Source organism: Anopheles marshallii, chromosome 2 (assembly GCF_943734725.1).
Source record: "Anopheles marshallii chromosome 2, idAnoMarsDA_429_01, whole genome shotgun sequence".
NCBI classification, from domain to species: domain Eukaryota; kingdom Metazoa; phylum Arthropoda; class Insecta; order Diptera; family Culicidae; genus Anopheles; species Anopheles marshallii.
Genome location: NC_071326.1, coordinates 60,673,241 through 60,688,486, shown reverse-complemented (window position 1 = coordinate 60,688,486; position 15,246 = coordinate 60,673,241). Strand labels below are relative to the sequence as shown.

Sequence of the window (15,246 nt, the reverse complement as noted above, 5' to 3'; positions counted from 1 at the left end):
AGAACCCTACAACAGCGCAACTGTTGTAGGGTAACACTGCTAACTCAATACGTAAACTCAATACGTACGCAAAAGCAGATAGCGTCTGTTGGAGGCGAACAGCTTTGGTATCAAGGTATACAAAATTAGCTTAAGCATTATTTTCGGTATGTATGTTAAATGTGTAAAGTAATCATGTGCCTAATTTACAAAACTTTATCTTTCTAGTTCTGCGAAGCCACAAGACATAACTCTTGAGATAAATATTTCGATAGATGGTCTTCCGCTGCATAGAAGTGGACCAACACAACTCTGGCCCATTTTAATGCAGGTGAGGAACATACCGGAAATTCCAATAATGATTCTGGGAATATATTGTGGAATGGCAAAACCTAACAACGTTGAAGGATTCCTCCGCCCATTGGTAACGGAAATTAATCATATACTTGTACAAGGTAAGTGTATTCATGAAGATCGCCATGTCTTGTATGTTTATATAAAGTTATTTAAGTATCTAATTGATGTATCATTTTTAACATAACTTTTAAGGAATACTAATCAACGACACATTGTTGGACATCCGTTTAAGAACGTTTATAGCTGATACACCGGCTCGTGCGTTCATCAAAGGTAAGAAAATGATAATATAAAGTTTACCATATGCGTATTGATTGACACAAATCACATTTTTTTTACAAGCAAATTTGTTTTGTCTTTTAGGAGTCAAGTCTTTCAATAGCATTCATGGATGTATAAAGTGTAAAATTATTGGCACTTACATTCATGCAAAGAAAAAAACAGTCTTTGTTGGAACTGCGGAGGATAGGACCGACGAGGAGTTTCGTAGAGGAGAATATACACAACACCAGACGTGTTACACCCCTTTGTTAGATGTAGATGAGTTAGATATTATTAAGGACATAATAGTAGCAGATAGTTTACATATATTATATTTAGGTTTAACAAAAACTTTATTGAAGGCATATATTTTTGGAACTATGAGCCCTTTTCAAAAGTGGTTGCCCCGTGAGGAGAGAGCTATATCTAAACTATTAGTTGGCGTACAATATCCGTCAGAAATTCACCGTAAAGCAAGGGCATTATATTACATAAAGTTTTGGAAGGGGTCAGAACTCGCTTCATTTCTACATCATTGTGCCATTCCCTTATTAAAAAACAGAATTTCGGATAGGGCCTATAATCATTTAAAACTTTTTTTCTTAGCCGTCACTTTTCTTTCATCTGCCATTTTCGAACAATATTGGGAATATGCAGGACAATTATTACATCAATTTGTATCGGAATTTAGTGAAATTTATAGTAGCAATTATTTAACCAGTAATGTCCATAATTTACTTCACATACTTCCAGATGTACAGCGGTTCGGACCTCTTACTTCAATATCATCATATCCGTTTGAAAACAAACTCCAATTTATAAAAAATTTAGTTCGGACAGGTCATAGATCTTTAAACCAGGTAGTATGTAGAGTAACGGAACTAAGGGAATTAGAAGCAGCGGATAAGCGAATAAAAGACACGACAATTTATCCGTCTATAAAAAATAAAAATAACGAGGTTATCTTCTTTGTTAAAGCCAACTTCGTTTTAAGAAAAGGAAATAGAAATGGTTGGTTTTTTACGCATGATAATCAGATAGTTAGATATAGCAAGGCAAGCGAAATATCCGGCAAATTTTGTATAGAGGGACACCCTATGTTAACAAAACAACCTTCGTTTACGAACCCAACGAATTCGGAAATCATTTATTGTTATATGGCTAATGCGGAAGATATTTCAGATTCAATAATTATGGTAGATTTAGACAACATTAAAGGTAAACTAGCATGCATAACTTTAGATATGGGAAAAACATTGAATTTTAGTCCTTTATTACATACGTTTACCGCATAAATAGTCAGTTTTAGTTCCTACGACATAGTTTTGTATAAATAGTACGACATAGTTATATTAAGTCACCACGTTTAGTTTTACATAACATTACAAACGTATTACATTTTCTACAATCGTAACGACATATGAATGTGTATTTTTATCAAAGAACTTAATTCTGTTATTCTAAATATCACATTTTATTCCGCTTTTTTGCGTTTGTAGGTATTTCGCAACCCTTGAGCCGAACACCGGACCTTTCCGTGGTACAATTTCTTTAGCATGAAATCCTTTATGTTGTCGTCTGTGAGCATATCTTTTTTTATAAAATTCGGTCTTCCTACAAATTTGAACACAGATAACACATGAACAAACTTTTGTAACTCTATTTTTGGTTCAGGATAACCTTTTCCAGTTCAACTGCACTTAGCAAAAAACTCACGATCAAACAATAAATCTAACGTAATCGAAAGCCTTTCGTTTTGATCGTCAATGCCTTTTAAAATATTGAGTAAAATGCAAATTGTTTCTGACATAAAAATACTGTTGTTTTGCAGATTGTCCTCTAAAGATTGTAGCATGGCTGAATTGTCTATCCTTTTTATATGGTCCTGTAAGTCTAGGTTCTAGGTAAGTTTTTCTATTCTATCTAATTGTGTCACGCTACTTGTCGGGATCACGTGACCTGGATTTAGTCCATGCAAGGAAGTGGTTCGTGTTGGTGCAGTGGGAGGTGGTAGTGCAGAGGATGAATTGAGAGAGGAAGTCCTTTCCGGAACTAAAGGAAGAAATTTTATAGTTTGTAATGGTGCAATGCTTGGAAGGGATAAGGAAGTGGTTCGTGTTGGTGCGATTGATGGTTGCAGTGCAGAAGATGGGTTGGGAGTAGCAGTCGTCATTTTAGAAACTATGAGACGGTCAGGTTCAGATTGCAATGATGCTATCCTTGGAAGGGATAAGGAACAAGACCGTGGTGGTACGGGTGGAGATGGGAATGCCGGGGATACATAGGGAGAGGTCACCGTGTTGTCATGCAGTACAAAAACGTTCGATCCGACTTGCATATTTGCATCTGTTTCGGATGTTTTCTGATGAACATCATTTGGGTTGTTGTTGGCCTCCATTTGTTCTGCAACCAAAATAAAATCCAGCTACATTAAATTGCACTACTAACGATACCACCATGCATCGGGAAAATAGCTTTCTCAGATGGGCAGAGAACCAGCGACCGGGAGGACCTGATTAAACATCATGGTAAGTAAATAAATTTTCACATACAAACCTTCAATTTAAATTTCTCCTCTCTCTCTCTCTCAAATGTTAAATGTTCCAATCCAAAATCTCTCTCAAATCCCAAAAAAGGTCTACGAGCAAAACAAGCGCCGAAATTCACAAAAGGTGCCGTTAGAACGATTGTCAACAAACATATATGCCCCACACCATAACCTTTTTTTCGCCTACGTCACAAAAATGCCGGTTTGATTTAGGTTTGATTTGCCACCACGGCTACCTTTGCTTGCGTGCAATCCGACCCCCCGACAAGCTGCCGCGCGGTCGAGTCCCATTGAAAAAAGCCCAAAAACTGCTCGAAATTTCTACTTGGGAAGCCTAGGAAAGAAGGATTAGATTGGTTTCTCAATGAAAGTACCCAAGTACCCAAAACCCAAACTCGACAAATGTCAAAACAAAGAATTTTGCTAGCTGGTCTGGGCCAGGTTAGGCCATGTTTCCCGTGTGCGAAAAAGGTAAACAATTTTTTTTAACGAAAACAACTTAAAAAAGATTATTTTAATAATCAGACTTGTTTATTATTTCATTGCATTGAAATTAAAATTAAATTACAAAACTTAAATCAATTTTTCTCAAATTTTAGTTTCACAAAAATGATCCCTTGTGTCATTCTTTATGTCAAAATGTTATGTCCTTTACGAATCTGTACAGAATGATACAGCCCGGTACCTGGATTATTTGGCAGATACAGGCTTAAAGCTTAAGCTTTCTAACTTTTGGGATGATCTACCCCTATGTCGGAAAGTTTGTACAGTCTAGTGCGGCGATTAAGAACACATCCTGCTACATACTAACGGTTGTTTATCTTTATCTGTATTAACAGTATTCTGCCTTTAATGGCGCAACAATGTACCCTAATACAACACTAAAACTAATGACAACAAGTCAAATAAATTCAGACAAGGATTATCGAAAAGCTCAAAGCGGAAGCAATAGGAACTGGTAAAAAGAACAACAAAAAGGAACAGGTAGCTAAGGAAGAGTTAAAGTCAAAATGATTAAACATGAACATGATTAAACCATCTGAAAGTGGAAAGGAGATGATCATTAAAGCAATACAAAGTGTGACGGGTTTCCGCAGCCAACGGGTCACGACGACGGAGAGCACGGCGGGGAACATAGAAACAAATAGAAGAAAGAAGATCAGGAGCATCCATAGAGCCGAATAGCAATCCACCCACAACACAAGCATGCGCTAAATTACGTCTTTGACCTTATGATTCAATGCCTAAAAGCCGACAACGCATATCATATGCGCGTATGGATTGAGTTCTGTAAATGCGTCGAAATACCATCCTCGAAAAACAATGCTGTACGCTCTCGATTCTAGAACAACCTTCAATGTTACAAGGACTCCAAACCGCGCTAGCATATTCCAGAATAGAGCGAACCAGACTGCATTATAACGTCCGCAGGCAGAAAGGATCTCTAAAATCAGAAGTAGCACGCATTATGAAGCCTAATGTCCTATTTGCTCTACACAAGACATCAGTTAGAATGGGAATAGGAGATTATAGAACATTTATCGGTACAGAGACGGAGAAAATTGGACGAACACCAAACAGCAAACGAGTCGAGAAGGCATTGAAGAATGCCACAGTCAGCAGAAGTAGAAATAGGAAGAAAGATCTTAATGTCATCAGCATACAGGAGATGACCATTAGGAGGTAAGACACTACAGACGTCATTGATAAACAAGCAAAACAACAAAGGACTTAGCACACTACCTTGGGGCACACCCGACCACTTCTGGACATGCTGGGACCAAGCTTCACTCTACATGAGCGGCCTTTTTAAATATGAGGATAGCCAACCAACAATCGATCTGCTAAAACCTAGTTTGAGTAATTTTGCCAGTAGGAGATCGTGGGAAATACTATCAAAGGCTGCGCGAAAATTAGTGAAATTGCGAAACACTGTGGAGACAAAAGATAAAAGACAAGTTGTAGTTGAACGACCAGGCATAAATCCGTGTTGCTTTAAGCTGATAGCAGAGCTACAGCAAAAGTGAAGAACTGGATAAATAGAGAGCTCAAATAGTTTTCCCGAAGCGCATGTTTGAGTAATTCCGCGATAATTAGAAATTAAATTACGGGTGCCTTTTTTGAAGATCGGCAAAAAGCCAGCAGGTTTTCCAGATAGCAGGAAATACTCCAGTCGATAAATAAAGATTAAAGATTTCAGCAAGGTAAGGAGAGAGGGTTTTACGACAATTGATTAACACTGAAGCAGGTATGCCATCAGGACCCGGGGTAAAAGATGATTTAAGTTTGGACAACGCATCGTCAACCATCTCCATACTTACATCGCGCAAGGAAAGGCAAATTAAATTACTAGGTGTATAATCCAAAGCACGTGTAATACGAATTGAATCACTGATCGGATCCTCAAACATACTAGAAAAGTGGTCAGCAAACAGCTCACAGATGTCAGCTGGGCAAGAAGCAGTAAGTGAATTGAGACGCATTACTTTGGGCAAAGCATTACAGTTTCTACGAGATTTAATGAACTGCCAGAAGGAACGGGGAAGAGAGTGGAAACGCAACTGAATTCTACGTAAATATGAATCATAACGCGCTCTATTATATAAACGATAAGCCGAGGCTGCAAACTTAAATAGACGCAGGGTATAGAAGGAAGGGGATCATTTAATTTGTAATGTAACACAAACAAGTGACCACATACGGCTACACGAACTACAAAAACAAATGGTTTGTATTTTTATTACATCCTGTGTAACGTATCACAATTTTTGCGATGGTCTTTTATCACCACATATACATAACATTCTAAACAGAGATGGTTGAATCCGTACAGGTATGTGGCAAACGGCAGCACGTCGAACGGCAATAGTCGAATGCTAGCATTTTGCGGTCCAGTTACTGTCCTCTCACGATCAGTATCTCTACATCAACATCCGTGACCATCGTGGCAGACTACAGCTTGCCGATACTGCTGTCCGTGGTCAGAAACCTTGCTTTCCCACCGGTGGTCTGCCAAGTGAACCGTGGACTAACGTGTACATTGGTGACAAACTTGCATTTCATGGAGGGATAGGTGATGGTCTGCTCCGGCGGCTTTGGCATGCCGAAGTTTTCCATCTCTGAAATCCGATGTATGGTTTGACGTAGACTTTTCCAACCACTGCGAAGCAAAAATTTTAAACGTTGGAGACGCCGCTTCGTAATCCTTCACGAATTGGTTCCACATTTGAGCTGCAAGTGGCCACTTTGCTTTGTGCGCATTAGTAGACAGCAATGTCATGCCACAAGACAGCAACATAAAGTGTTGGTACTCTGGCACACTCGGGATGGCAGTGTCATGTCTGCCTTCTTAAAGAGCTGCAAAACCACATTGATGGATCGGATGGGCGTTATTAACATCCAGTAGCGGATACCATCGACGATCGTCATATTGGCAAAAGATCAGTCGGTGTCCCCTTCGATGCCGCTGCTGTCCGAAGAGCTATCGCAATTGTCAAGATATGACGATATTCGAACAGCATCTTCCAGACAGCGGTTGTGTCGGATCCACCGATCCAGGCGATCCTGGCGATCCAGGAGATCCAGACGATTCAAGCACCGCCTTGCCTTGATAGGAACTAAATACAGATCCGTATTTTTAACCAACATACACACACAATGTTTGAACTTAACAATTCGGTTAGGGTAGGCTCGCTGGCCATCTTCTCCGGTCACGTACATCTTCTGGAACTAAGCGGACCGGTGATAAAATCAACCGGTGTGGCGTTCGCGATTCAGATCGTCGGACATTGTAGCGGATAGCAGAGGAGTAAAAAACAGCGAATAAAACTTGGCATGCATCCTTAGAATATGTATAATCGCTAGCGTTTGGCTAATCACGGCGCGTCATCGTTTGCCTTCGATTAATTTACAGAATAATGAATATAATTTAGTTTAACATCGAATCCCGTACCTGAATTGGTTTAAATGCCGCGCGCTTTCATCAGACGCTCAGCTGATCGACACGGTTGTGTTACAGAGACAGAAAGTACGTGCGAGCAGGACACACAACTGTGCACAGGCTATCGAAAAATAAATGCAATCCGATCGCAATTTCGAGAGCTTGAGACATCCTCACACACATACCCGATGCACGGGAGCTCGTAATGTGTTGGAGAAGAGCGGTGGGGCGGTCTGCGGAATGAGGCTACTGCAGTGAGCGGTTTCCGTGCCGTGTGGGTGCAAGCAACTTTTGTATGGGGAATGCTCGAAATTGCTTCCTTGGGTACGTTTTGTTGTACACGCAGCGCGTCGATCGAGACACCGGCCGGTGATAGCGTAGCATGTGTGGGGGCGTTGTGTGATATGGTGAAGCATCATAAATAGAGCAAACGGCGTCTCGTGGTGTTTTGTTTTGAAATTTTGTAGGCCTGTGTACAAGCGTTGTGTTTTATATTGCAGATCGTCAAAACAAATTCGAAGCAATGAACAACAACAAGTACGATCCGCAGTTGCCGGAGTCTGCTGTGGCGCTGCTAGCGCAAGGTAAGTACAGTGAAGTGCGGTGATTAAGAACACATTGTGCTTTATACTTGCGGTTCTTCTACACAGTACCTGGACTCTCTATAGTTGCGGAGCCGCAGCAAAGAACCGTCGGAGCCCCTGTGCCCAGCGGCAATCGGGTCACGGTCCTGCAGGACATTCGGCTGTACCCGTTGCAAATGCCGGGACTGAACTTGGAACGTGGTAAGAGTAGTATAACAATATTTGCGAATGTATGATTAAACGCATTTATGTAATTCGCTTTTTTCTGCTTTCTCAGCATCTCCGGTGCTATTTATGGAGGTGACATTAGACGAGCGGTCCATCGAATTAGGTACGATATTTGATGCTTGCTAACGCAAAACACCTTTCCACGCGTTGATCCAGTTCTAATACGGTTTTCTTCAGTTCCCTCAGCTCCTACTTCACCACCAGCACCATCACCACCAGCACCAATACCATCACCACCAGCACCATTGCCATCACCACCAGCACCATCACCACCAGCACCAGCACCACCAGCACCAACAGCTCCGGCCTCCCCCGTTGCCGGTCCGAGCCACCGAAGAGGTAAGAAGTGTCATGTTACGTCCTGACGTCCTGTGATAGTGTAATATGTTTTGTAATAAATTTTAATGTGTTATTTTATTACGAATGACTGACTCGTCTTATGAGTATTTTAACATCCAACGCAAAACACAAAAAAGAGTACGGAAAGAGAAGCAAAACGAAATTAGCGAATTATTCAACGTTATACACTCTTAAGTTGTTAATGTTTGACGAGTTGATAAGTTTAACGCAGGATATGCGTAAACTTATCGCCCTGCTGGAAGACGCAGGGCTTTTGCGTTCCGCGCAGAACTGTGAATCGTGCGGCTCATCGATGAGCAAAGTGAATACGTTGCGGCGCGATTTACAGAAGTGGAAGTGTGTGAACGGTGATTGCGTTCGTTCGGAGAGCTCAATACGCAAGGGCAGTGTTTTCGCGAACTCTAAACTGACCCTTACGCAATTAGTGCGTTTCATTTTTGAGTGGGCTCGCGATTCAATGAACGTTAATAAAAGCAAGGACGCAAATGTATGCGAAACATCGGTTTGCAAGTGGAATAGTATAGTTAGGGAAAAGTGTAGGATATATGTAGAAGATAGGCTAGCAGCAATTGGTGGCGACGGACTCACGGTCGAAATAGGTGAGTCTGTTGTTACTAAGCGTAAATATAATAGGGGTAGAGTTTCCGAAAACAATAAGGTTTGGGTGGTAGGCGGAATTTGTAGGGAAACGAAAGAAATTTTTATCGAAATTGTAGAAAAGCGAGATAGAGAGACACTGCACGGACTAATTTTAAATAACGTTTATCCAGGATCTATCGTCGTTACGGACTGTTGGAGAGCGTACAACGGTATAGAAGATTATGGGTATATACATAAAACAGTAAACCACTCACAAAATTTTGTTAATTCGTTAGATAGGGATGCTAGGACACAGGAAATCGAGGGAGCATGGCGATGGTTGAAACAGCTTTTAAGAAATAAAGGCACGCATAAGGGTAGTCTGATTAGCTATATTAGGGAATACCAGTTTGGGCGCTAGCATCGTAGCAACAATTTTAACGCTGTAGTATAGGTAACTATAGCATTTAGGTAATTATAGTAAGTCTTTATTAGTGATAAGTTAAGTATACAACTAAAGTTGTAACATTAAGCGACGCTTCAGTACCGCTTGTGCTACAATAAAGATCGGATGACGGAAACACACAATAGTGGTGACGAGGATAAAAAGGCAAAAATATTTCCAGAAATAGTAAAGATGAGTCAAATCGGAAATATAGAGCCCTATGTATTGGGCGAAAGCTTTAAGGAGTATGTGCATCGGCTGGAAATGTATTTCACAGCAAATGATATTCCGGTGGGAAAAAGGTACCAATATTGGTAACGATGGCGGGAGCGTCATTGTATTCTGTGGCCATCAAGCTATGTGCACCGGATGATCCACGAGACAAACCGTATGCGGATTTAGAGCGTATATTGGAGAAGCACTATAACCCAATGGGAACGTCGTATCAGAGCGTTATCAACTGAGGAAGTGTAAGCAGACATCGGAACAATCGATGGCAGATTATATCATCGAGCTGAAGGCGGCTGCACAGACGTATAATTACGGAGATTTCCTATCGGACGAGATCAATTTTTAGCTGGTGTGCGTGATCAGGAGCTCCGAAGGCGGCTGCTAAAGAAGGAGAACCTGGAATTTGCGCGAGGTCAAAAAATTCCAGGTAAAAGGTCAAGCAAAGTTAATACCGACTACTATGTCATTTATATCGGCGTCAGGTCAATCTTTAAGTTCGATAGGCAGAATTGAAGTGAATGTAAAATTGGCAAAAGCGGTATACGCGGAAAAGTTAGAGTTAGTAGTTATTCCTACGGAAAAGGAAGTAAATCCCTTATTAGGAAGAGATTGGTTGGATCATCTATTTCCGAATTGGAGAAAAGCGTTTGAGATCAGCAGTACAGAACCGGATCTGGAGAAGGAAATATCTGAAAAATTTCCAAAGATAATGAAAGCGGAAGAACACGAAACGGTAGAAGGGTTCGAGGCGGACTTAGTATTGAAAGCAGATTGCGGCCCTGGGTTTCATAAGGCGTATCCAGTGCCATTTTCTATGCAGGTGTGTTGCAAGCCTACGCGATTTTCAAAATGGGCAAGTCCAATTGTAGCAGTGAAGAAACAAGATAGAAGCATACGTTTGTGATTAGACGGTAAAGTGGTATTGAATAGGCAATTATCGGTGGAACATTATCCGTTGCCAAAGGTGGACGACATCTTTGCAAGAATAGCAGAATGGAAGGTTTTTTTTGCAAAATAGATTTGTCGGGTGGTTACCTGCAAGTACCACTATCAGAAACGTCGAGAGAAATATGTACGATTAACACCCATAAAGGATTATTTCAATATACCCTATGCAGTTTGGAATACATTCAGCGCCCGCAATTTTTCAAGCGATTATAGATCAAATACTACAGGACACAGAAGGAATCGCGTATATTGATGATATTTTGGTAGGAGGAAGCAATTTGGAACAATGTAAAATGCGAAGGTACCAGATATTGAGCAACTTGAACAAGCACAATGTGAAAATCAATGTATTTAAGTCGGTCTTGTTTAAAAAAAGTATAGATTATTTAGGATATACCATATCCGACGAGGGTATTCATCCTAACGAAAGTAAAGTGAAGGCGATTGCTAACGTACCCGTTCCGAAGAATGTAACACAGCTTCAAGCTTATCTAGGGTTGGTAAATTATTACCATCGTTTCATCCCGAATTTAGCAAATTTATTGCACCCTTTGTATAATCTTTTGAGGAAGCAAACAAAATTCGAGTGGACAAAGCGGTGTCAAAACATATTCGATAAATCGAAAAATCAGCTAGTAGATCATCAAGTGTTAGTGCCATATAATGAAAGCAAACCGTTAGTTTTGCAAGTGGATGCTAGTCCATATGGAGTAGGAGCGATTTTATGCCATATAATTGATTTTGAGGAAAAGCCAATAGGATTTGCATCATCCACGTTATCTGTAGCACAGATGAATTACGCACAAGTGCATAGACGTTGAAAATATGTTAAAGAAATATTCAATCCGTCGATTCAGCAATTACATCTGCCAGGTTAAGACGTTGGTCGTTATTTTTGTCAAATTATAATTATTCAATTCGGCATAAAGCTGGTAGGTCAATGTCAAATGTAGATGCTATGTCGAGGTTACCGCTACCTGAAGAAAATGGACTAGAAAACGTGCATTTGGAGTAAATGTGCTTCAGGAAAACTCTCAAATAGATATAGAGGTTATAAAAAATATCAGTTACTAGATTAGGAAAACCTGAAGGTTTACGAGTTAGTAAAAAATGGATGGAGAATTAATTCGGATTCACAGTTGAACGTATACAACAAGGTCAAAAATCGTCTAGGAATAAAAGACGAAATTTTGTTTTTCGATGATAGAATAGTAATTCCACAAGTGTTGAAAAAATATATTCTCAACAAATTTCGCGCAAATCATGATGGAATCATAAAGATGAAAATTAACGCTAGGAAGTTTGTTTGGTAGATAGGAATGGATAAAGAAATAACAGATTATGTAACAGAATGTTATATTTGTCAAGCATGTCAACCAGTGAGCAAGGAGTTAGTAGAAACGAAATGGCCTCCATGTGGAAGTCCGTTAGAAAGGATTCATTTAGATTTGTTTTATTTTGAATCCAGAACGCTATTGATAATAGTAGATGCGTACACAAAGTTTATAGATGTGCGTTTGTTGAACATGTCAAAAGCTAATGACATAATAGAACAGATAGAATTAGAAAGCACAACAAACTGTTTCAAGTGTTTCCGTTTTAACTGTTGATGGTAAGTATTTTTTGTTTTTGTGTAGGAATTATTTTCATGTAAATCGATAATTGTTAATATATTTTACTTTCTCCTCTTCAAATTTTCTTCAAAATTTCTCAGGTGCTGATTTACGTACATCGTCGCTTGTTCCAGCAACTGGCTTAGATAACGAAGACAATCTATCATCGAATGAAGAACTAGATATATCACGCGATCAGGAGTCAACAAACGAGGAAACGATAGAAACAACATCCTTTCAAAGAAGAATTGCGAATTTGGGCTCTTAATTCAAATGTTACGCATGCTGCGATGAATAGTCTGCTAAAGATTTTAAAAACAAAAAAAGTTGTACAATCTCGTTTGCCAAAGGACTATCGAACTCTACTGAGAACACCACATCAAACGGGATCATCTCTGGTTACAATCGGAGGAGGTAGAATGTGATACCAAGGCATCCAACAGTGTCTTCAACTGTACTACTGGTAAGGTAAATTATGAAGCATATTTTGCAAGTCAAAGTCTAATATTTTTTTGTTATGTTTACTATGTCACAGCGATGTGAATCCAGGTTTACAGACGCTTTGGATCGATGTTTCCATGGATGGATTGCCACTACATAGAAGCGGACCTACTCAGTTTTGACCTATTTTAATAAGACTGGTTGAAATGCCCCAAGTTCCTGTATTCGTCGTAGCTATATTTTGTGGCTCTACAAAGTTTGCAAACGTCGAGGAATATTTAAGACAATTTGTTACAGAGATCAACGACCTTCAAAAAGCAACGGCGTTATTTTACATGGTGTAAAACATGAAGTCAAACTACGAGCTATTATAGCAGATTCACCTGCTCGAGCTTTAATTAAAGGTAAATAAATAAAAAAAAAGACACATTTATAATCAAAGGAAGATTTTCATTATTCTTACATATTGTACACATACAATATTATTTATGTACTTTCAGGGGTTGTTTCCTACAACGGATATCATGGATGCCTAAAATGCAGACATTGGTGTTAACGACAACGCTAAAAAACGGATGTATTTTACAGGAGTTGGGCTGGAAAAGCGAACCGATGCCAAATTTCGAGCACACGAATACCCACTCCACAGCTTAAAACCAACACCGTTAACAGATGTTTTGTATTTCGACATGATCTGATAGATCTTGGTATAATGAGAAAACTGTTGAAAGGATGGATAAAAGGCACGTTTATGAAAGGACCTTATTACACCAAGTGGACTCCAAACCAATGTTATATCATATCAAAGTTTTTGTTACAAATCCAGCTACCTTCAGAAATTTATCGAAATCTGCGAAGCCTACAATACATTAAATTCTGGAAAGGCACCGAGTTTAGAACATTCTTACATCACGCAAGCGTGGTCGTCCTAAAGGAAGCACTCCATGAAGCAGCATACAAGCACTTTATGCTGTTATTTTGTGCAGCGACATTCTTATCATCTTGCGTATATGAAAGCGAATGGGAGCTTGCAAAACAAATGCTGGATCAGTTCGTCAAGGATTTTCCCACTATTTATGGAGAAAGCAGTGTTTCAAGCAATGTTCACAATATTCAACATGTTTACGAGGACGTCACCAGAGTTGGACCATTAGAAGAAACCTCCACATATCCTTTCGAAAACGAACTACAACACCTGAAGCGTCTGATGAGAGGTGGGAGCAAATTTTTGGAACAAATTGTTAACAGAGTGTGTGAACTACATCATGCAAATATAGCCACAGTAAACAACGAAACCAGCAGCTACCCAACGATAACTACACCAGGGCATAACATTTCGTTACACATCACTCCCGAATTCAGCTTAAGGAAAGGACCCAGGAACGAGTGATTTTTATTGAAGGAAAACACCATAATGAAATATTGTAGGGCAGCTCAATCAGAAACTGAGGGTATAACCGTCTATGGTTATGACTAGTGTTGTGTACTGAGTTCGGGAGCTACATTGAGGCCTCGCCTCAATGTAGTGAGGCCTCTGAGGTAGCTCTTTTATTTTCTGCATGTAGCTCCGCATTCTCCGTTTTTTTTTTTCGCACGTTGTACGCACGGAATACTATGAAACACGTTGTGTTTGTAGTGTACGTTAGCTAAATGTGAGCTGACGGTGAAGTGAGGCCTCTGAAGTAGCTCTTTTATTATATGCATGTAGCTCCGTACTCTCCGTTTTTCTCGCGCTCCGTACGCTCGGAGTTTAGTGAAACACGTTGTCTTTGAAGCGTTAACTAAATCTAAACTGACGACGATATACGTGCGCATGTGGACTAAACTGTACCAATATTTTTTTACCTGTGTACCGTTACTCAATTCATATTTTGTCCAATACATTCTCATCATATCCATGTGGACTACCACCAAAAGTATGCTGAGTGGTTTGTCACAAATCAGTGCGTACAGTGCTACTCATCTAATTTGGAACAATTAAAATATAGAGACCTTCAGCAGTTTACTTTAATTTGAGAGACACATATTTCCATAAATGTTTGTCTGGACGATGGTATGTCCTTATTACTATATATATTTATTAACTACAATCTTTAAATGTTATGTTCAATACTGATTTGTATATATATTATTTGTCAATTAGAATTTCAAGTGTCCCATATTAAACAATACTCACTGTACTTTTGGTGTCCGTTAATTTAAGCTTCAACCATTCATGAAAATCATTCCTCTACGTGAATTCGTCTCGTAACGGTCTTTAATTTTGACGGTCTTTCAATAACGTGTGGTCAAACGCTAGTTGATTGTAGACTATTTTTAACACAGTTGTTTTGTGGTTTCTGCTTGACGCAAGTAATAGTGTAGTATAGTACTATGTGAAATAATACTAAAAAATGTATTTTTCACTTACAAATCAGATATCAAACCAAAGCGTGTACCAAAGTTATGGCTAATAGAAGAACAGCCGATATATGGTACTTCTTCGAAGAAGAAAACGACCCTAAAGAGCAAAGATGTCGTTTGTGTCGAAATGTGATTGCGATTAAAGGGAGAACAACTTACAACTTAAAGCGTCACATGAAAAAAAAACGTCCAAAGATGTTAATTTAACGGACAGCTGAAGTAGTTGAACATTCAGCAGGAACAACATCATCCGAGAAACAAAAAAATTGTTGATAAGAAGCTGCTTCACATATTTTGCAATCATTCGTTACCATTTAGATTAGTGGAAG

At 39.5% G+C, this 15,246-nt stretch overlaps 1 protein-coding gene across 1 annotated transcript; it reads left to right on the top strand.

Annotated features, from left to right (window-relative positions):
* The first annotated feature begins 304 nt into the window (after window positions 1–304).
* On the top strand, window positions 305–1,892 carry LOC128718296 (uncharacterized). Its single transcript, XM_053811933.1, has 3 exons — window positions 305–434; window positions 529–609; window positions 700–1,892. The coding sequence occupies exons 1-3, from the start codon at window positions 305–307 to the stop codon at window positions 1,890–1,892; spliced, it is 1,404 nt and encodes a 467-aa protein (XP_053667908.1).
* Window positions 1,893–15,246: the final 13,354 nt, after the last annotated feature.